At 34.5% G+C, this 24602-nt stretch overlaps 1 protein-coding gene across 4 annotated transcripts in view; it reads right to left on the reverse strand.

Annotated features, from left to right (window-relative positions):
- Positions 1–10652: 10652 nt before the first annotated feature.
- Positions 10653–24602, reverse strand: part of CFAP299 (cilia and flagella associated protein 299) — a 597267-nt gene continuing 583317 nt past the window's right edge. For all 4 annotated transcript variants that reach the window (XM_055313219.1, XM_055313217.1, XM_055313220.1 and 1 more), the window contains one exon: positions 10653–10915. In XM_055313219.1, the coding sequence (XP_055169194.1) occupies positions 10820–10915 (96 nt within the window). In that variant the 3' untranslated portion in view covers positions 10653–10819. The remainder of the gene's footprint in view (positions 10916–24602) is intronic.

Raw genomic sequence — 24602 nt, forward strand, 5'->3', positions numbered from 1 at the left:
TTACAATTGTGGAGGAATTTCTACTAGCTAGAGGCCAGGAATGTTGCTGAACACTCTACAATTCACAGGATATCCCCCTTACAACAAAAAATTATCCAGCCCCAAACATTCGCAGTGCTGATGTTGAAGAACCCTGGTTTAGACTAACTAGAGTTGGACTAACTCCACTGCTGTGTCCTTTCCTTCCCTACCTTGATTTTTAAAATAATGTCATCATTTGTCCAAATAAACTATTTCTTGAAACAGAAAGCTGAAAATGCATAGGAATCTTGTAACCTCACTAACTTTGCTTTCTATTACCATTTGAGATGGCCCCTCAGACTTTTAAATGTAACTTCAAGACTCTGAAGAATATAATTTAAAAAGCACTGTTTTCTGACATGGTTACCCCTATTCTTATTCTGGAGTAACTGGAAAAGAAAACAGACTTCTTGTAGTAGTATGTATGTGTGCCCCAGGTACAGTATCCTTGGGCAGAGATAGGAATCATTTTGGCAAAACGGCCTACCACGAATAACAACTGTCATGATACCCTTTGGTGTTTGGCATCATGAGCATAGGAGAAAGTTCCACTTCAGTCCAGGAGAGTTAAACTATATACAAGATTTCTAAGGAGGGCTGGATTCACTCTACTGTGTTTGAGGAGCAAGTGGGAGCAGAAAATCCAAGCAATAGTCAGGTGCAGAAAGAATAGAGACAATGGACATTTCACCCTCTTGGGTAGCAAGCACGAAGTTTAGATAGATTTACTACATTGGAGAATTAATTTAAGAAGTTAAAATTTATTTTTACTATGAAACAGGTATTATTTAAAATGCTTACCTTAATTGCCTTTTAATCCTTATATACTCCTGAAGTTTGAACAATTATATTAAAGATAATGTAAATAAAATCATTGTGTCAACCATAATAAAATGGAATGAAGATGAATTTGCCCTAAGAGATATTCAAAGCTCTAAGAAAAAAGAAAGCATGTAGTGGCCCAGGAATATATATTATAGAGACACTAGAAATATACTTAAAAAAGGAGTGACTTTATCATGATAAATTTGGGACTTAAAATTAGTCAAGAAAAAATGGATTATTTTGAAAAATACTGGGGCAAATTAATAGTTATTTGAGAAAAAATGTTGAATTCCTGTATCATTCTTTATATCAAAATAAATTTCAAGTGGAAAAAATCTACATCTAAAAATGACAGCAAAAGTATCAGAAGAAAAATTTAAAAATAATTACCAACTTGTGTGGGGAAGTCTTTCTGTTGGGAAATACAACAGCTATTAATAAGAGCACAATTGAACTTGATTACTTAAAAATTAAATCCTTTTGTACAACCAAAGAAAATCAAATAACAATAAACTGAAAAACTCATTTGCATCATGTATTTCAGAAAAAAAAATCCCAGTACATCCCAAATTTTCCAAACCAATTAGAAAATAAAGAACATAAAAAATACAAAGAACATAAACTAAGAAATAGGCAACAACACAAAAAGATAATAAAAGTATTTGATAAATATACAAAAATATGCAAAAACTCACTTGCAATTAAAGAAAAACAACTTAAAACTGCAGTGGAGTACAAATGTTTACTTATTACAGAAGCAGATAATGAAAAGATTGCTAATAACCTATTATCAGTGGGGGAGAGATATACCTTCATATTCACTTTTGGGTTACGAACTGGTGCAACGCTTTGGAATGGCAATTTGATAATCTCTCTCAACATTTAAACACACCTGCCCTTTAATCCAATGGTTCCATGTTCAGGAATTTCTCTTATATATATGTTCACTTCAATGCACAAAATAAATGCAAAGAATGTTAAGAAAATCATAGTTTGTGACAACACATACTTAAACATCATCAATATCAAGAGTGGATGAAAACATTATAGTACATCCATACACTGGAAGAGCATGACGTTCTTAGGAAGCCTGAAATATATTTGTGTTCATCGAGGCTTTGTTTTGTTTAAATGCCTAAAACAACAGGCACCCAGAATAGTCTTAATAAATATTTGTTGGAGTGAGTGGATGACCCTATTCTAAGCATGGAGCAATGGGGAACCACATATAGGGATGATACCAAGTATTAAAAAAAAAAAAGCCATACATCCACACACACTTTTCTAGAGAGACAAACTGTCAGCAGTGATATCTTTTCTGCCATGGCATAAGTATCAGGAAGTGCAGCTAGATCTAGGGTGAGGTGAATAAGGTAGCTAGAGTACAAATTTGAGGACGTGGCCTGAGATTGTCTCTTTAAATTGTGCATCCCTAAGGCTCTCACTTGTCTAGCTAGCCCTGACCTGGGAGAAAGGAACTTAACTTTCACCTATTTTTAAATTCTACTTGAATTATTTGCTATGAGAAAGTAAATGTAATTTTGGAAATTACAAAAAGAATAAGCAAGAAAAACTTGATAAAATTAGAATTTAAGAACAGGGATTTCATGCTAATCATAGGACTGATGGTGACATTGAAGCATTTTTAAAAATAAAACCAAGAATAATTGTCATAAATGTTGCTACAAAATTAACTTTAATTTTCAATGAATATTATTGAAAGAGAGGATATATTAAAAAATGACAATAACCCAGGCTTATGCCACCAGATTACATTAATAAGCACTGAAAAATGTTGGAAGTGCTAATAAGATGGGCACTCATTTATCAGACACATAAAAACAGAAATGAAGCAGGGTTGATATTTTAAATTTCAAGAAAAAATAACAGGATTCAAATTTTAAAAAAAGTAAATTAAAGGTTCTTTTAGTAAAGGTACAATCCATGTTGATAATACCTATGAAGAATAGCAAAAGAAGAGTTTCAAAATCAATTAAGCAAAATTGTTAGATTTACAAGGAGTATTAAACATTGTTTTTGGTAAAAATATTGGCCATATCTCTGTTAGCCTTTGATGGGCCAAACCATATACATTCATACATGTGTATATATGTACATACATTTATATATAAAATAAGAGATACAGGTACTTGGATAATATGTTACTAAAGTTTAAATACATATAAAACAAATAATAGGCAGTTTTTTTGCAACTATCTGTGGAACATTAAATTTTAAAAATAAAGTTAACTGTAAGCTAAGTTATAGGAAAATATCGATAAAACCCTCAAGTGGGGATCATAAAGGCAAGGTTCTTTGACAACAATGAGATAAAATTAGAAATCATGCTCACAAGCATAGATAAGAGTAACTAGGATTACTTTGAAATTAAAACAAAAATTAACTAAAATTTTGGGCTAAAAGCAAATGCAAATAATTCAAGTATGGAGAATTTATAACATAAGAAAAATGAGAACAATAATCCTCAGAATTTGTCGATTATGGTCAAAGGAGTGCTCAGAAGGAAAATTTTTGTGTTAAATGGTTTCATTATTTTTAAAAAGCAGAAATAAAAATAATGATTAATTACATTTTAAAAAGTTTGGGAAAACAATAAAACACATTAAAAAGCATGAAGAAGGATATGATGAAAAATAAAAATAGAAACAAAATTAATGCAAAACAGAATCTGCATTATTCAAAAGCAAAATGGTAGGCCCTTTAAAACCAAATCTATTATAAATATAATTAAGAGAAAAGCTATGACACAAATTAAAAAAAAATAGGAAGTACACATTTACTACCACAAAAAAGTAGAGGGAATATATTACAACAGATACTATGTACCATTCTATGAAAATATATTAAAAGATCTCAATGAAGTACATTATTTTTCTGAGAAAAATTTAACATTCCAAATTGGCATAAGAAATAGAAAACATTAATTTCGCTAATAAAAAGTAATCAAAAATTTTTCTTCTGAAAAGCTTTGAGCCATGTGTTTTTACTCTCATCTTTAATAAGAAGATAATCCAAATTTTTACATAAAAACTTTTCCAAAATATAGAAAAATCCAACTTCACTTTGATTTTTTAAAAAAATCTATTAAAGATAGTATTTAAAAACAACTATATACTTTAAGAGAATGAAGATAGAAACCACAGACTGGGAAGAAATAAATGCAAAACAGGTATCTGATAAAGGACTTTGTCCACAATTAAAAAGAACTCTTAAGACTCAACAATAAGAAAACAGTCCAATTAAGAAGTGGACAACATGTTGGAACAGATACTTACCGAAAAAGATATATAGGTGGAAAATAAATAAATGAAAAGATGCTCAACATCATATGTTTTTAGGAAATTTCAGATTAAAACAACAAGATAAAAAATATTTAAAAACCCCAAACAAACAAAAAAACAAGATAGCATTTTGAAAGCATTCTCAGAATTGCAAACCAATTTGGACAATTTACTGAAGAAACCACTCAAGAAGCATTTTTACCTGGACTATATCTAAAAATATATACAAGTACCATGTCATCTAACTTGATTATATTTATAATGATAATTTCCATGGATGGCAAAACTGCATTTGGAAGGAAACATGGACATCCATTCTTGGTTAAGTCTTAAAACAAATTTGGGAATAGGAGTATAGTTCCATCCAATATTAAAATAAGTCGGGCAGCCCGGGTGGCTCAGCGGTTTGGTGCCGCCTTCAGCCCAGGGTGTGATCCTGGAGACACGGGATCGAGTCCCGCATCGGGCTTCCTGCATGGAGCCTGCTTCTCGCTCTGCCTGTGTCTCTGCCTCTCTGTGTGTCTCTCATGAATAAACAAATAAAAAAATCTTTAAAAAATAAAATAAAATAATAAGTCGAGTCAACATCATACTTAATGGTTTTTAGCAGTGTGTAATATAGTACTAGTCTCAAGAGATTTCATAGTAGATATTTCTTCCCAGCTCATGATAATCCTTCTTTCTCTAGAAACAGCCCTTGAGACATGGATGGACCTCCAGTGTGACGACTACCTTCTGACCTTGACCACTGCTGATTGATCCAGAGATGGACACCTGACGCTTCTGCGCTGATGAGAAGTTTCGTCTCCTGACAGAGACTGGGGAGTAGTTGGAACTCAGCTTTATTACTGGCAGTGTTTGCTAGAGCAGCTCCCAGAATTCCTCTTTATTTTTTCTTTCCTGAGTCTTGGTTTTCATCTCTTCCTTGGATTCCAGGAATTCAAGCTTCCTGTTTAAATGTGTGAGACGTTTTTGTGTGTGTAGCTTGCAAGCAACAACAAAAAACCTCAAGTAACACAGATACTCCTAAGTGTTTCATGATGAGAAGGTGGGGGCGGGGGGAGTGGGATGTTGATCAATGGACGATTTGGGAACTTAGGTTAAACTAACTTAGAGAACCTCTAAGAGTCAGTAATAGTCACTTATTCACTTATTCAATCACAAAAAATTTTTTTGGCGGATTAGTATGCTATAGAACATATTTTGGGAAGTACTTCTCAAGGGGTACTCCCAATAAATCAGCAGCAGCATCTGCTGACAGTATGATTCAGTCTTGGCCAATTCATGTCTTAGATTGTCATAGATAACAATCTATTGGTGACTGAAGGGAAAATCCACTCACAATAGCAGCAAGCAATGGGAACAACAATAAAAACATAAGATCCCTCAGAATTCCTTTTTATTTCAAGCTGAAGAATTCCTCGAGGGAAGCCCTTGTTCATTATTATACCTTTAGAAAAGTATCTGGCTCACAATAGCTCCTTCATAAATGATAGGTATACATTTCCTTTTAATTTCCTTGAGATTAAGAAAGTTTATAGTTATTGTCTATTGTTTAAAGCATGTTATCATACAGTATATCCTACAAAGCTACAATAACAGTGAAGAGGTTGGTCATATGTCAGGTAGTTCTGATTATGCAATTATTTATCCCAGAAAATTGTGTTCTAAAACAGAAAACATACAAAGATAATATTCATCAGTCATATTGCCACTGCTGCTTTTTCTTCTGTTGTTGCCACCAGTGAAAAGGGGAGAAGTGACTTGTTGCTCCATGACTGAGTACCTGAGCTTTTTCCTTTTCTTCCCTCCTACACTTGCTTTCGCTCCATTCAACTGGAGGCCTTGCTGTGTCCCCCAAATTACTTGCTTTTCTGAAGATTCTCATTCATTCACAAGGTTATCATAGTTGTTGTAATTTGGGAGATATAAGTCTGTAGAGCCTGATCTCTTTAGAATTCAAATTTTGGTGGGGGAAGTAAAGCTGAGTCAAGCATCCCTTCTCTGGGATTCCGGAATTGGGAAAAAGAGACAAGAAGGGAGGGAAGGAATGAGGACAGGAAAGGGAGACAGGGAGAGAGAGAAAGAAAAAGAAGGAAAAGAAGGAAGGAAGAAAAAGAAAAGAAAAGAAAGAACGAAAAAGAAAGAAAGAAAGAAAGAAAGAAAGAAAGAAAGAAAGAAAGAAAGAAAGATTGTGTGTGTGTGTGTGTGTGTGTGTGTCTGTCCATCAAAATAGAAAGGCTGTTCTGTTGGAAGAGAATAACGATGCGCAGAGAGGAACATAGTCATGAAATCGAGCGAGAGTTCTGATAGTATTCAAGTGTTTGATTACGTTTGTATAATTATTCCTGGGATGCAGATATATTCCTTTCTTTAGTTCTGGGAGACACTTCCATGTTTTTATAAAAAAGATTCAAATTGAATTTCTGTCACTTGCAAGCAGAGTCTTGGATAATACACTTGAACTGTTACTTGGAGAAAATTACACTTAACTCGCAAGGCTGTTCTATTCAGAGGATGGAGTCTAAAAATAGATTAGAAAAACAGCAGAGAAATCAGAAATGTTTTGGATTTTGAAGAGACTTTCAAAAGCCAGAGTCTGGAGAGATAAAATGATTTGGTCAATTAACAGCATCAAGTTTGCCAAATAGTCTGGTTCTTAATGCTCTTTACTCTTTATTACGTCGTTCAATTTCTTGTTTCATTTCCTTTCGGTCGGCTAGCTCATTCTTTCATCCTGTGTTTTTGGCCCAGTGTTCTTCTGATTCTCACATACATTTCACATATTCCCTTTCTTTGGCCCTGAAGTCCACCATTAGTATCAGGTTAAAATTACTTTCTTAGTGTACTCTGTACTCAGGCATAACAGTTCTCTAATTGCTCTGTCTTCTTTATTGGGTGAAGGTCACCTTATCCATGAAGGGAAATTCCAGTTTGTAATAGCTGCATTAGTTTGACCTTCCTTAGAACTGTGACCACAGAGCAAGGCAAGACATGAGAAATAGGCTCAATACAACCAGATACATTTATTTATTTATTTATTTATTTATTTATTTATTTATTTATTATCCATTTGACACAGAGAGAGAGCACAAGCAGAGGGAACAACAGGCAGAGGGAGAGAGAAAAGCAGACTCCCCAGCTGAGCAGGGAGCCCCGTGCTTTGTGTTCTAAAACAGAAAGCATACAAAGAGAATACAAAATCATGAACACAAAGGTCATGACCCCATGATCCTGGGATCATGACCTGAGCCAAGGGCAAACGCTTAACCAACTGAGCCACCCAGGTGCCCCATTAGATGCCATTTAAATATTTATAGGTATCATGGCTCTACTGATAGATATAAGAACTATTCAAAAGTAGAATGAGACCTTATAAAGATTCAGTGAGTATCAATTGACCTGGGTTGATGCTGCAAACTCCAATTAGACTACAAAATTAGTTAATATGATACCTGAATCCACGGCTCCCGTAAAGCAAGGCAATCCACATTTGAAAGAAATGATATTGGAATCCTTGGAGGTCTAGACTTGGCTTAGCATTGGCTGAAACAGTCTAATCATGAGAAAAATATCCTGGATATTTGTAGTCCACATTCCATGTATGGGACTGAATTATGTATCCCTCCAAAATTCATGGTCGAGGTCCTATCCCCTAGGCCCTCAGAATGTGACTGCATTTTGAAACAAAACCTTTTAAAGAGGTAAGTAAATTAACATGAGGTCACCAGGTGGACTCTAATCCAATCTGGTGTTCTCATAAAGAGAAATTTTGATATGTGGAGAGACACCAGAGACCTGCACAGAGGAAAAACCATGTGAAAAAATAGCAAGAAGGCTGCCACCTACAAGTAAGAGGGTGGGGCGTTGGGGGGGGTGCTCAGAAAAAAATCAAACTTGCTGACACCTTAGATCTTGGTTCCAGTCTCCAGAACTTCTGGATAATAAATTTCTGTTGTTTCAGTCACGCTGTCTGTGGTATTTTGTTATGTCAGCCCTAGCAAATGAATATATCCCATAGTCCAACTCAAGTCTCCATTCATTATTTACTTTCTGTAAATTCAGTCCAGAAGCTAATGTAAAAAATTACTTGTGATAATAAAATTGATTTTTTTAGTGTCTTAAACCTTGGAATTAAATATAGGAGTAATCTGTAAATATATTAAGTATTTTAAATGCCTATATTTAAAAATAGATATTTAAAATATTTAAAATACTTTAAACATTTATGAAAAACTGGCATATACTCTTCAAATTTAAAATATGATATTTGAATAATTAGTTCAGACATGATTTTCAATTAAAATTTTATAAATGTATAAACCATACTGAAACTTTTAAGAGAACACTAGTCTCTAAATTCTTAAATTTATAAGAGTTATTTAAATGTATATGAAGGCTTATTTGTTAGTTAGAAATTTGAAATAGTTATAAAATTGAATGTAATGAACATCACAAAATTTAAAATGTTTAAAGAAATTTAGTTTAACTATAAAAGAACTCATAAAAAGAACAGTAAAAATTTCATCAAATCTATAGATAGAACAATAAAATTTATACAAATATTTAGAGTTCGAATAACTAGAGTTTTTAATTTATAAATGTAATAAATCAAATATTTTTAAATTTCAAAACAATTTCAGAATTACAAAAAATTGAAGTACAGCACAAAGACCTTTTTTCCCCTGAAATATTTATAAATAATTTGCTGACATGATGCCCTTTCACTCCCAAATGCTTTAGTGTAATTTCTCACAATCAAGGACATTTTCTAATATAACCACAACATAATCATCAAAATCAGGACATAAACATTTTTACATCTAATCCTCAGAAACCATTCAAGTTTCACCAGTTGTCCCCAAATTCCCTTTATAGGATAAAGATGCAACTTACAGTCATGTGTTGGATTTGATTATCATGTCTCTCTAGGCTCCTTTAGACTGAGATAATTTCTCACTCTTCTATTCTCAAGATCTTGACACCTTGAAGATCTCAGGTCAGTCATTTTGCATAATGTCCATGGATTTGTTTTTTTCTGAGTTTTCTCTTGATTCTATTCAGGTTATACAACTTTGGCAGGATTACCACAAAAGCGATGATGAATTCCTCTATTGCATATTATTTGGTGGAGAACAATTTCAGTTGCTTATAACTAAACATATTCTCTTTGATCATTGTTGAAAATGGTGTCTTCCAGGCTTTTCTATTATTTCTCTATAATGAATACATATTTTGTGGGAGATGCTATGTAAATATCCCATTCCTCATCAAACTTTCCATTTATTCATTTATGTAAATCAGTGTGTGCTTTTGGTTTTCTACTTTCTGCCTGGTTCTCATGATTTCTTTTGATGCCCAAACTGTCCCAGGTTTGGCCAGTGGGAATTTTTTCAAGGTGGATTCAATGTCCTTTTGATAAATCTCTTCATTTTTCAAGAACTTCTTTGCTTTCCGGCACAAAAAGATGTTCTAGACTAGTGTATTTTCTCTGCCTTAGCCCGGGAATAGTCATTTTCCCAAAGATCCTTGCTTCCTTTTGGTAGAAAATGGTGGGGAGAACCAAGATCTGGGTGCTGTGTGTGCTCATTGATATTGGGTGTTGCTGTTTTGAGGCCCTCTTATTGAACAAAGTGTGGGAAGATGCATACAGAAAACATTAACATATGTTCTGTATCTGTTTATATATTGAAAATGATGAGATCATAAAATACATTCAATTCTAATTTAATACCACTCTACTCATCTTGACTGGAATCTGCAATCTTGTGACAGGCCATCTCCTCCCCTATGAATATACCCTTCTCACCCCATTGAAACTCTGATCCCCTACTCTGGACTTTCCTATTCCCACACATTGAGCAGACTTCCACTTTGCTTGGCACTGACTAAGTGCCTTAGTACTGGAGTGTTTAGGAAGGGAAGAGAAGAGAATGGGGATAAGAGGAAGAACCAAATGTTAATTTTTAAATCACAAGTGACTTCTTGAATAATATCTTTTCTGCACAAAAGCCACCTGCAGGGGCACCGCAGTAAAACCTGTTCACTAATGAAGTTCTCACTTTTCTAAAATCTTTTGGTTTCTTGTAGATTTCATTTTCTCAGCTTCATTGTCATGAGGTTCATATTGTCTAGGTGCATAAATATATCAAACACTTCATTTTCTACATCATCTTGTGGAACTTTTCAGATTTTATTTTCTCATATGGAGCTATTGAAAACTTTGTATTCATATTTTCTTCCTCTTATTCTTCACCTTCAGATTTCTTATCAATATTCAACAAATTTAGTAGATAGCACTGCCACATGGTATAGATTTTGGTTCACTATATTTGGCAATATCAGGACCTGGAACATTTTTTGTTTTGGAAAATCTGAGCTACAAAATAAGTAGCAAGAAGATTCTCTCCCATGAACTGTTGCAATCAGCTTCAGTATTCGGCGGGGGGGGGGGGGGGGGGGGGGAGGAATTCAGAAAAAACTCAAATCACATTAAGATACGTACCACATAAAGACAGTAAAGATTATGCTTTTTCTAAATTCTTTATCAACTTTTATTATTCTAATTTGTCTTCCAGCCACAGGATTCATTTATTATTCTAATTTGCTTCTGGTTACAGGATTCAATCAAACTTAGTAGGCCTTTAGGGGACCATCTATCATGTTAGTAGTTAAGTCTTTCTTCTGGAAATGTGGTCAAAAATAACAGCTTGAATGTAGAGTTCTGTTTGGATAGGAGTTCTAGTAGAGTTGTCACCTGGTAAAGTCTAAAATACATAAATCATATTGTTAATCAGTCCAGTCCATCATGCAAATGATTGGCATTAAATAAATTTTCTTCCTGCTTTAATACTATAGCAAACAGAACAACAAAATGCTATGGCCATGGAGACATTTTCATTTTCCCCTCAGATTCTTTTTCTCAGAAGTAGTGATAATTCTAATCAGAAGCTTTGACACCCTGGGTAATGATGTCACTGAAAATATCTAGGGTCAAAACAGTGTCCCAGGCTTATGCTCTCTGGGTTCTGCTAAACCCCATGGATCACTAACTTTGCAGAACTTCCAGGGAAGAACTTCTTAAACACATATGATCACAGATTAATAAAAAGAAGTCTAAAAATCTAAAATCTAAAAGAATACTATCATAATTTCAAATCTGTCCAATAAAAAATGAACTTGAGTTTGCAATTGATTCAAACTAGTGGAAGTACCTGCCCATGTTGGGTTTAATTGGAAGCTTCTTGTCTGTTTAAAAACTAATTGAACTGTTTTTCCCCCCTTCAAATTAGAATCTGTGAAAAAAGATTTGCTCCTTCTATCTTTATTCACAATAGTCTATCATACTTTTAGGCTTCTAGGGAGCTCCTGCAGGAACAAGTATTCACTATTATGGTATTGATGAGAGAGAAGAGATTCTAAAAGAGTTGGTAATATCTACAATTGGAAAATAATATTCAATGCACAAATGAATGAAGTTACTTGCTCTCTCTTCTTTTTATAGGAAGAGATGATAAGACATTTCGATGTGGGAGTAGAGGAAAGGCATAATGGTTCTGCTTCGCCACCACGGTACTAATTTCTTGTGCTAGCAAGAAAAAAACATTGGATCCATCTTTTACTAAGTAGAGTCAGCAAAACCGTAAAGACTGAAATGCGTAAACAAAGATTGTGGGTGTCTTGAGTGATTCCCTCATCCAATTTTTTTTTCTGCCTTTCACGGTTTTTTGTGCTATTTTACAACTCTTTAAGTTGTGGAAACTTGATAATAATGCAAAATATACTTGCCCAAAAGATGCAAATTAATTGTACCCAATAAAATTTAATTCATTATTGCCCTACATTGAGTTCTACTTTGCATCTATTTGTAAATTAATTTCAAATTTTCTTATTTCCTATATATGTTTTGCTCTTAGAATTCCCCTTTGTTTCCACTACCTTACTGGTTCTGTCTATAATTAGGAAATTAAATAAAATAGTTGGCACATTCATTTTGTATCTGTATGAGAGTTGTAAGTTTATCCTTTTACAAAAAATTATTTTGTAAACAATTAACCAGGGCTTCTCTTGGCTCCTAGAAGTAAATTCCCTATTGTAACAGAACTTTCACTTTCCTGATCCTCTGTTTCTTTACATATTTTCCATTTTAATACTTATGTGCTTTGTTTTTATAACTTTCACAATCAATAAATGATTCCTCATTAGTAACAGTAATGATTCAGATTTTTGGTTTTGTGTTTTGTGGCCAAAATTTTGTGATCCATGTAAATGGAGTAATAGATTATAGAGATTTATTCTTTCTTGGATGGAAGACAACAGCGAATCTGATTTGTTAGTATTTTATTTTCTTTGTCTACTTGTCTTTTGATCTCAAATTAAGAATCTCATGCTCACCAGGAAAGGAAACAACTTTTTGATATATAGTCTGATAATTTTTTTGTGTTTACTTTTGGCCTGTGGCTAATGTTTAAGATTCCAGGAAAATGAGAAAATCAAAGTTTTGATACTTGATATGTGCTATACTTAAAAAGTTACTTTTATAGGGGTGCCTGGGTGGTGCAGTTGGTTGGGCATCTGACTCTTGGTTTCGGCTCAGGTCATGATCTCAGGGTCATGAGATCAAGCTCTGTGTCGGGCTCAGGTCTCTGTGGAGACTGCTTGGGATGCTCACTGCCTCTCCCTCTGCCCCTCCCCATCTGCTCTCTTCTCTCTGAAGTAAATCGATCAATAAATCAATCTTTTTTTTTTATTCTTATAGAAACTCAGAAATGTTTTGAATATTTAAGTTCATGTAATTAAGATAAATTTTTGGCAAATTAGACCAGTGTAATAATTTTGGTTTAATAAAAACAGCTTCTAGTCTGATTTATCAGTATTAGGTGAAGTATACATTTTATTCTCCTTGGGTTTGCTTTTCTTAAACTTACTCGGGTATACTGATCCAATAAACTCACATTACTTCTACACAATATTTAAGATAATGAAAAATATAAATTTGTATTCAGCAAAATCAAATCATTATTCTGAGAACTTTATTTCAATAGTAATTATGTTTTATTTATTTTATTTATTTTATGTTTTATTTTTAATACGTCAGGTTAAATATAATTCCCAAGATCTCTAGGTAACCTAAAGCCTTCGACTGCTATAAAGTTGAATTATATGATGAATATTAATTTGATATCAAGATAATTTCTAACTAAGAATACTGAACATTTAGTGCACAATTTAACTTTATATACTGTTTCTTATATTTCATGAAACATTCCTATCTTTGGGTCATGTCAATGGACCCGTTCATTTTGTCTCTTTAAAAAAGTGTGGCTGGAGACAGGTGCAACACAAATTTTGTTATTCGGTTAAAATACTTTTTGTGGAAGACAGTTGTTAATTTCTACCTCTAGTTTTCTCACTGAAATAGAAGTTACTTTGATTAAAAGTCACAATTAACATGAGTGGTTGAAATTCCACTAAGTAATGGGGACAGACTGAAACCACTGTCTATATGCCTTTCTGTTCCAAAGAGAAAGTAGTTTTGTCTTATAGTGCAAGTTCTATAGTACTGATTTTATATATACACATACACTACATAATTATATGCAGCAATGTTTTTTAGGCCTTTTTCCCCCTTTTGTTCCTTTTCAGAACCTCTGTACAATCTTGCGACTGAGGACTCCAAAAAAAATTTTGTGTGAATTATCACCATCAATATTTACCAAATCAGAAGTTGAAACTGAGATATTTTTAAAGACTTACTGATTCATTTGACTAAAGCAATGATGAACACAAATGAAAATGTTAACTGAAATAACATCTTAATATAAAAATTATTTTGAGCTCATGGATATCCTGAGAATTGCTGTGCCAGAAAAAGCAAAATAAAGGGCAAATTTGGAAGTAAATTTTACTTGTCCTGGGTTACAGTACTTGAGTTTGAAAAGAAATGATGAAATGTATGAAAATTTCTGTAAAGTTTGCCTTATCTTGATGGGGTTGCTTTCTTTACTTACTGATTCATTCCTTTGCCTACTACATAAAATATTTTTTTGACCTCTGTGTAATCTGTCTAGGTAGCAAATAATGTGTATCTTGTAAGAATATTTTTCTGTGCTTTATGTTGAATTTATTACATTCTTGATTAAGAAAAAGAAATAAAAAATAAAAGAAAGTAAAGAACAAAGATTCCTCACTTATAAAAATGTTTCTTTACAACCATGCTAATATCTATATTTATTTAAAATGTTTTATTATCTTACTTATTTAATTAAATATATAACTCAATATTATTTCTCTAGTACCCCGATCCTATCTTAATCAAATGTCCAAATAGCCTCTAACAATTTTATTTTCTAATTTTTGCCTCTCCATAATTGGATTTTTTAAATTTAAATTCAATTAGTGAACATATAGTACATACTTCATTTCAGATGGAGTGTTCAATAAGTATAGAAAAGATTAAATGAAACTATACCTACTTTACACTTTCCATGGTCATTTAGTTATGTGCATAGGTTTAAAAAAAAGCTGTTATTATTATTTTTTAATCAGGTTTAATTGTACAAATTGAAAAACCAGGGCCTTGCTTGGAATGTTGTATTCAAAAACAATACTCTTTTAATCAGGTAGGAACAGCCCCTCATCCTGGATTAAGTTTGATTTTACTTATGGAAGCAATACCTACAAAGCCCTGGCCTATTTCTTGGCTTAGAAAGTCTAAGAATATTATATATTAAGTACATGTAAACTTAGTATATTTGGGGGACCTTGAGAAAAGAGGAATTTACTCAAATTTATAGGTATTTCAGGTGAAATATGGTGGAGAGTATTTCTTGCGCTTGGTTTCCTAGCCTCAAGTCACCAAATAATAGAGGGTTTTAAAAATCCAGTTTGAGATTTCTTATGAAAACTTGCAGACATAATTTAATTTAGTATTTGTTCAAAATTGTATGGTTTTAGAGTTTACAAAGAAAACTTAATGTGTCCTATATGGTAAAATGACACTTTTACTGCATCTATGTAAACAACCAGGCAAATCTAATGCGACGAGCCTTATTTTAATCAGAATGATGATTCTTTGAACTTACGACAAAAAGAGGAAAAGGGACTGCCAGAAAAAATTATGAGAGACTTTGAAATGGGCAAAAATCAAATAGTGGCCATTGTGACAACTCAGATACACATAGGTTTTCTCATCTTTAACTGATATTACAACTCTGTAACCTGTAGAAATCTCATTATAATGCAAATAATTCATGTCTGTATAAATGCAAAGTAGTGTTCCATAGAATGCCCCTGATTTTTACATTGATAAACAGAGTGGTTTTGCATCTATTTGTAAATTCATTTCAGATTTTCTTTTTCTTCTTCTTCTTCTTCTTTTTTTTTTTTTTTAGAGAGAGAGTGTGTGTTTTGTGCATGCGTGCACATGTGCAGGTATGCACGCATATAGGGAGGGGTGGAGGGAGAGGGAGAGAGAGAATCTTAAGCAGAACACAGGACTCAATCTCATGATTCTGAAATTATGACCTGAGCCGAACTCAGGCACCCCTTCATTTCAAATTTTTTTATACCGTTTATATATCTCTGCCCTTTGAATTCTTCAAAACAATCATAGCATTTTGCTGATCTTTCATTAATTAATAAGTTAAAAATCTTTGACATATGTTCATTTTATGTCTATGTGAAAATCATGATCCTACCTTCTTTTAAAAATTATTCCTTAACAATAGATAATAGGAGTTTTAAAAACAATCTTACATATACAACAACAGCAAATGATGCAATTGGTTGAGAAAATTCAGCACTTAGAAAACTCTGACTTCAAATTCATAGTACTATAAGGAGCTGCTGCTAAAAGACTACTACTGCCTGAAGTCATTACTAGTTCCCAAGATGGATGAGACTCCCAGCCAAACATAAAATATAAGTAAATCAAATTATGGGGATAAGATCAACAGTTATAAATTACTGAAAAATAATAACTGATGGAACAAAGTAAAAAGACTCTGACTTTATTCCACAAAATCCTAGAAAAATTATAGATTTTATTTTTTTTATAAATTTATTTTTTCCTGGTGTTCAATTTGCCAACATATAGAATAACACCCAGTGCTCATCCCATCAAGTGCCCCCCTCAAAGCCCGTCACCCAGTCACCCCCAACCCCCGCCCACCTTCCTTTCCAGAAAAATTATAGATTTTAAACATAAAGGAAACCATAAACTAATCTAGAAGGAACTATAGGTCAATATTTGTCCAGTCTTAGTATAGGGATCTTTTAAAACATTGAAGGAAGCCAAGAAAAAATCAGCGAGGGAAACTAATAGTTTAAACTATATAAAAGTTCAATGTCAAAAAACATTAAGTTAAAAAAACAGATATATAAATTATAATATGTCACTAAAAAGTATGATAAACAAAGGTATTCTACCTTTTATATATAGAATACTTAAAATTTAATTAAAAGAAAACCCTACTAAAACTCTATAGGAAAGTGTGTAGAGGACAATTACAGAAGAAGAAATACAACATACTAACTAAATGTTCATCCGTAATAATAACAACAAATGAAAATGATTCCGAATAAGTCTGGAGGATCCCTCGGTGGCTCAGCAGTTTAGTGCCTGCCTTCGGCTCAGGGCCTGATCCTGGAGACCCTGGATCGAGTCCCGCATAGAGCTCCTGGCATGGAGCCTGCTTCTCCCTCTGCTTGTGTCTCTGCCTCTCTCTCTCTCTCTCTGTCTCTCATGAATAAATAAAATCTTAAAAAAAATAAGTCTGAACTATAAAATTAACAAAGTCTAAAAAGTATGCAAAATAAATAGGGCATGGTGAACGGTCAGCCTTAAATAGTTTATTAAATATATACTGATGACAGTGGTTTGACAATATCTCTATAAAATTTTATTATATATATGTGTGTGTGTGTATGTATCTTTTGATTAAGCATTTTCCATTTTAAGAATCCATCTTAAAGACAAAATCAGAAACTTGGTTATAGACACTCATTTAAACTTGGAGAGAAAAACAGAAGCCAATCTGTATGTCCATAAGTGAGAAATTCCTAAGTAAATTAAGACTACTTCCTAGGGTTGAATGCTATTTACATCATTTTATAGCTTGCTTTTGTTCACTTAATAATGTACCTTGAACATCTATTCCTACCAGTACATAAACCTCACTAAATATAGCTTTACTCCTTTTTAAGACTGCTGTGTGCTGTTTCACTGTGTCAATTACCATAATTTATTTAACCATTGCCCAGTCATGGGCATATAGATTATTTCCAGTGTTTATTGCAAGAAAAGTGATATTCTTTGGGGAATTTCATTGATCCTAAGTTGATACACCACAAGGGAGCAATATTCATTTACTGACCACCTATTTACTGGCACATGAAACACATTTTCTTATTTAACCTCCACAACAAACTTTTGTGAAATGGTTGTTTTTACGGATTTTACAGATGAGAAAATAGAGGTAGAAACATGCTCAGAGAAATTAAGAGGTTTGCTCTAATCACAGAGCTGATAAGATCTATTTGGGTCCAACTCATTTTAGCTACTGCCCCTCATAAACAGCTTTTTCCAGCCTGAGTCCTGGTAGCTGTTCCTGACCCTTTCTTTCCTTCTTGTTATGTTGTTCTTCCAGCCCCTTTCAACTGCTCCCAGGTAATCTGGAGAGTCCCTAAGTCTTCAGTTTCAAGTGAAATTAATTAAGAGACTTATGCAGGTCTTTCAATATCCTAAATTATTATTACACTACTTTGTGTGTATGGCCATATGTACATTTTTCTGGAGCAAATCCATGAAATTTATCAGACTTTTAAAATAAATTGTACTTCCCAAAAGGTTATGAACCTATCCTCAGGAGCAGCCTCATGTGCTTGTGAGGTAGTTTTCTGGGGTACCAAATTGAGGCTGCCATTTGTTTGGATGTGTTTTATGTTGAGATATCCCAACCATCAGTAACAATTGAGAAGTTGTCAACATAAGTTTTCCACCCTTGCCAATGGCCTTAATCACTGTTCATGCTCTCATGTTCCATATTCCAATTAATGTCAGCATCCCTCACTCTGCTTTGGGGTTTCAGCGCCTTATAAATTATAAGCATCTGCTGGGGTGGGAAACAGTTAAGAAGAAGCCATGGGAGCTGACTACTGGTTCAACTGTACAGATCCAGAAGAAATCATGCTCCCTTTGAATTAGAAATAATTCCTTAACTGTGTTTTTGGACCTGCAATGACTCCATGCCTGATTCATGGATTTTCTGGTATCTGTTTCTTTGTCATTAGCTATTAGGTCTTTGAAATCACAGAGGAAACAATTATTTTGTTCTTATTCTTGCATTTCATTCAGCCAGGAACCTCACCTTCCATTCTTCCTCATACTCCCAACCTGACTTGTGACAATAAATTTTGCAGAAAGAAAGAAAGAAAGAAAGAAAGAAAGAAAGAAAGAAAGAAAGAAAGAAAAAGAAAAAGGGAGCATAAATTGAGGTGAAAACTCTCTTACTCAAATTTCTCCTTTCTCACTTCCGTGCTGATCCTATTATACCTTTGGTAAAATGTTTGATTAGGCTGTCTGTCTAGTTAGAAGCTTAAAGCAGCATTTTTTTCTTTGTCATGTATGTTTTATTGGGATGTGTACTTTTCACTGCATATACTCAGCTTGGATGGTGAAGGGTTATCATTTATACTTTCTTATCACTAAGCACTGATATACCAACAGTAATGCAAATTTTTATATTTATTTTTTTCTTTCCTCCAGCTCACCTCTCTTGTGCCACACTTCATTTATGAGTTCATACATTGGACACTTAACAGCAATGTCCTTATCTCAAGGGGTTGTTCCGTAATACGGCATATAAAATTAAAATCAGTTTTTCAGGTCAAGAGGAGGGCACAGCATTTAAGTTTTAGGAGTTTTAATTCATAAAAGTCAAGCTCTGTTATGTAATTTTTAATATGTTCCTCAAGGCCATTGATTTTAGCAGCAGTTTGTTGAGTAAATACTTAATTTATATGTGGTAGACTTTCAGTTCAGATATACCAGGTGATTGCCCAGGGGAGAAAAATGTTTAAAAGCTCCTTAGTATGTGGGTGTTTTAGGGCTATAATTGACCAAACATTCAGTAATTTGGGCAGCAAACCAGAAAGTTGGCAAAGCCTCAGCTTTACCTAGTAACTATGCCTGTGCCACAGTTAAAACGTAACGTTTACAAGAGGCCTCAGAGGAAAATCTAGGAGCCAGGAGAGTGGTGTAGGGTAATTCAGTATCCCATGCTCCCTTAATTCAAGCTTGTGTGGGGTTTGAGGGAACATTGTGTCGGAGACTTCGAAGAAACCATATTTTTGATTAAAAGGATTCTCTTCAGTATGTGTTGTTTGTTGTTTTCCTTAAATGTCCAACAGAAAATATACCTGAGCTCTGTAAAAAGAGGGTTTGTAAAATTGAGAACCTTCACTAGGAGTGTGGAGCTTCAAGAGATTAAAATGGAATCATTTGCAGCAAGGGTGTAGAAATGTTATGGGTCTCCATTTTGAGAGGAACAATTTCAACCCTGCCCCAGGCAGGAAATTGATTTATTTTAATGTAGTCAGTGAACCAGGAGGCAGCATTTAGGAGGCAATTAACACCTTTCCTAATAGTAGCAAAGGGTGGGGTTTGCTTGGGAAGAACAAAACAGGGAGGAGCTATGATAAAATACCACTAGAATCTTCCTCTAAATCAAAGAAAGAAAAATTATGTTTTTGTTGGTGGAATATTTTTATTTTTTTTATTTAAGTTCGATTTGCCAACAGTGGAGGTTATTTTTAATTCTAAACGTTGTTCACCTATTCTTTTGCTCATAGAACAAGAAAGTAGAATGTCTTTTTTTTGTAACTGCATAATATACAATGATGCTATATATTTATTTTTAAAAATAATAAAAATATTTTTCTCTTTCACTTATGGACCTAATATTTCATCATTGCCCTGATACTATTCAACATCAACACTCCAAAGTTCAGCAAAGAACCTCCAGGTTTAATTCCTCTACTAAGGAGGGAAAAGCACCAGAGTCAATTACTCTGGTAATTTTCAGCTAAAAATAGCATTAGCTCTACATATGTTTCTAGTGCATAAGATCCCAAAATATTTTAAAGTTAACCTCAAAAGTTTCCAGGATTATTTTTGGCTCTACTATTCATTTCTTTAGCAAATATTTAATATTCAATTTATTCATTCCACAGGTGTTTACTGAGCATCTACCATATGCTAGTACTGGAGATACAATGGTAAAGTGACCAGAAACGTTTCCGGCCACATGTTTCAGTCTTTGCTTTATGAGTTTCTGTAGCATATATTGTTTCATTTGAGTTTCTGGACAAACCTAACTGATAATGTGATTCTTAATGAGACCATGATAGCAAGAATGGTTACCATCACCTCAATCTGTAATGATCCACGTGAGGAAAAATAGCAGCAATTTGCTCCTGGAAGCATCTAATGTGGTTAGTTATGTTACTGGGGAGGTTATCCAGAAGTCTTTGGTATGCAGTCTGTACTTTCTAGTCTGTACAGTCTCAGGAATCTGTAATTTAGACTACTTACAATTAAGAATGTTGAATTAAAACCTGTTTTAGAGGAGTGGAGTTGGATTACTTTATGGACGTATGTAAGGTATAAGATGAAACCAACAGCTAATAAACTATTACTAATTTATTAATAACAAAACAATGGATATCGAATCCAGATAATCTTTAGGATCACCTAGGGATACATTTATAAAATACAGATTCTTGGGCCTCACCACAGACCAGTTCAGTTTGAATCACTTGGGGTGGAGTTTAGGGCTCTGATTGGTCAGTGTGAGGAGAGAGGAAGGTAAAATATGGTATGAATTGATAAAAATCACTTCTACTCAAGCCACTGTGTGTTGGACACCAATGAAAAGTTCTATGATAACAGTTTGCATTCCGAAGAAGCACATTTTTCTGTTTGAACAATTGTGATCTTCAAAAGGACAAGTCTGAATTAGAGGTGCCCTGTTGTACAGTGAGGATTACTGATGTATAAAAAGAAAAGAAATACGTTCTGCTAAGTTTATGCACAGTCTGCACTGATGTGCCTTCCAGGTTCTGTGACACTCAGGATGGATCCAGAAAGATTTATTCTATAATAGTGTCATTTTGTTTCACCAATTTCCTACATCTAATAAAAACCACACATATTTTTTTTTAAAGATTGTATTTATTTATTCATGAAAGACACACACACACACACACACACACACACACACAGAGGCGGAGACACAGGCAGAGGGAGAAGCAGGCCCCATGTAGGGAGCCCAACGTGGGACTCGATCCCAGGTCTCCAGGATCACATTGTGGGCCAAAGGCAGGCGCTAAACCCCTGATTTAGCGCCTTCCCCAAATCCCAAAAAACCACACATCTTTAAGATCTTTTAACATGGGGATCCCTGGGTGGCGCAGCAGTTTAGCGCCTGCCTTTGGCCCAGGGCGCGATCCTGGAGACCCGGGATCGAATCCCACGTCAGGCTCCCGGTGCATGGAGCCTGCTTCTCCCTCTGCCTATGTCTCTGCCTCTCTCTCTCTCTGTCTCTCTGTGACTATCGTAAATAAAAAAAAAATTTTTTTTAAAAAGATCTTTTAACATGTTTGCTTGTTTATTATCAGCCATTTATCAAGTGACTATATTCAAGTGGACTTTATTAGACTTTAAACAAAGTAACAATAAGACTCTGTCCTATGGAATTTCATATTTTTCACACTGATTTTCTTTTACACACTAATGAAGTTCAGCCAACAGAACAATAACTTCACCTCCTTTCAAAACAGCTTAACCATTTTTGTGCTCAGAAATTCTGATTCTAAGTCATGATACAAATGGTACAGATTCTCATTGAACTGTGTAGAATGGCAAAAAGCCTACTGGATTTGGCTTCCACACTTGGAGTTTCATTTTCTCTCTGAATTTCTCTGCTATTCCTCTCCTTCCTACACCTTGATCTCAACCATGGTTACATATTAGAATCATCAGAGAGGCTTCTGAAAAGTACAGATGCTCAAGCCTTCCACCTGGACCAATTAAATTAGAATCTTTGGGGATGAGGATAGCCAAAATATATTCTAAAGCTTCCTGGGTGATTCTGACAGCTGGCCCATGCTCACAATTCCTTTCTAACCAAAAGGGGTCCTCTCCCTTTCCATGCAGGCTCACACTTGTTGCTTCCTCATCTATGTATGTGAGGTTCCCGCCTACCAGAATACTTCTACCCCAATCCTCATGTCCTCACCATACCCATGCCTCAAGATCCAGTTCAGTTGTTAATCTCTTTCATTAACTCATTTCGAATGTCCAGAGTAAATTGTATCTCCTCTCAATTCTTTAGATCTTCCTCGGTCCTTTCAGCTCACTGGATAGCTTGCCATTTCTGTGCATACTATATTTTCACCCACCCTTCAATTAACTAGTAAACCTTTTAAGAGCAAGAAGCCCACTTTTCGAATTCATTTTTATACCTCACAGTGCCTATTAGTTACTCAGTAAACATCAGATGAGGAAAAGGAGGATGGAAGATTGAAGAGGCAATAGATTTACTGATGTTCATTCAGCTCACCTTTTTTTGCTATATTCATCCAACAGTAGTTCATATTATTTCTTTCATTCCTGAAGGTTGGGGTAAAGTGAGACCTCTCAATTACTTTTTCCAGATAGATGTGCATTCTCTAAGTTCTGCCTTTGCCTGAATGATCAGGTAGTAGCAATAGTAAAAATATCAACTCAGAAACTTGCTAACTACCGCAGGACCTCTAGTTCTAGTCCTTTTGGTCTTTACCTGGATAATAGTTATGCTAGCATCTTCTCTTGTTTGTCCTCCCTACTTTGTCCTAATTTAGTCCCTCCAATCCCCTTAAAACATAACTTTCGGGGGCCTAGGTGGCTCAGTCAGTTGAACATCTGACTTTTGATTTCAGTTCAGGTCATGATCTCAGGGGCATGAGATAGAACCCCACGTGGGGCTCCGTGCCCAGCCCAGAGTCTCAGTCTTGGGATTCTCTCTCTCCTTCTGCCCTGCCTCCACCCCCAAACCCTGCTCACATGTGCATTCTCTATCCACCTCCCAGATAAATAAATAAGTAAATAAAATCTTAAAAAAACCCCAAAACATAAACCAAGACCAACATAACTTTCATCTTGTTATTTCCATGCATAGAAGCTTTGGTGTATCCCCATTTCCTACTAAGTCTAGTCCAAGATCCTTAACAGTCCTGCACTGAAGCCTTTTCATGACCATTCCATGCTTAATTCCCATAGCACTCCTTCTCCAAGCCAATACATCAGCCAAATTGAACTACTTAGGCTTTCCTTTGGTTTATCCCCATCAACCTTATCTTTGCTAACAGGGGTCGTTCCTGGTATTGCCTGCTTCTCCATCTCTATGAGTTCAACTCCTAATTAAAAAATTACCTCCTCCATTATCACCTAACTATCCAATGCTGTCCTCTCACCATCCCCTCTCCACTGGCTCCTACCCTAGATCAAAACTCATCTCTTTTTTCCACTGAATCTCCAAGGCATCTCTCTTTCTCTCTCTCTCTCTCTTTTTGGTAGCATATCATTCTCTGCTTTATACTGCAGTTATATTTCTTATATCCTTATTATAAACTTAATAAAGGGAAAGGTTGAACTCTTGCTCATTTTTAGATCTATTGTGGTGTCTCATAATATTTATATTTAAGCTCCATTGCCAGACTCTACTAATAATGAACTATGTGACTTTGAGTAAGTCATTAAGCATGTTTGAGTCAATTTACTCAAAAATCAAAAACATTTTTAAAAAATATTTATTTATTTATTTTAGAGAGAAAGAGCATGAGTAAGAGGGGTATAGGTAGCAAGAATCTCAAGTTGACTCTATGCTGAGCGTGGAGCCCGATGCAGGACTCCATCCCCAAACCTGAAATTCATGACTTAGAGATCATGATCTAAGCAGAAACCAAGAGGCAGATGTTCAACTGACTGTGCCACCCAGGTGCCCCTCAAAAACATGTTCTAATTCAAAAGTCTTAATTTGAGATGGTTTAAATTATATATTCCTGGATTTGTACAAGACTCGAAAGCACATACCAAAATTAAGATTTCTGCATAACATTTAAAAACTTAAAATTATGGCTACACTGGCTGTTTCCATTGATAAATTCCCACAATTTTTCTCCTGACTTATTTGGATCGATATAGAATGAGGTCTATTCCCATTCTGGCTATCACTGCTATGTCAAGTATCAGTGACATAATCTGCTTCTCAACTTTTAATTAGTGTAGTATTATTTTTGTGTGTTTGGAGGAGATCATTCAATTATTTATTCCATGAATACTTATTAAGTGTCTATTAAACAGGCATTCTTCCAGGTGATGAGCTCACCTCTCTCATTTAGTGAATGGAAGAA

The sequence above is a fragment of the Nyctereutes procyonoides genome, unplaced genomic scaffold, assembly GCF_905146905.1.
Source record: "Nyctereutes procyonoides isolate TBG_1078 unplaced genomic scaffold, NYPRO_anot_genome, whole genome shotgun sequence".
Lineage (NCBI taxonomy): Eukaryota > Metazoa > Chordata > Mammalia > Carnivora > Canidae > Nyctereutes > Nyctereutes procyonoides.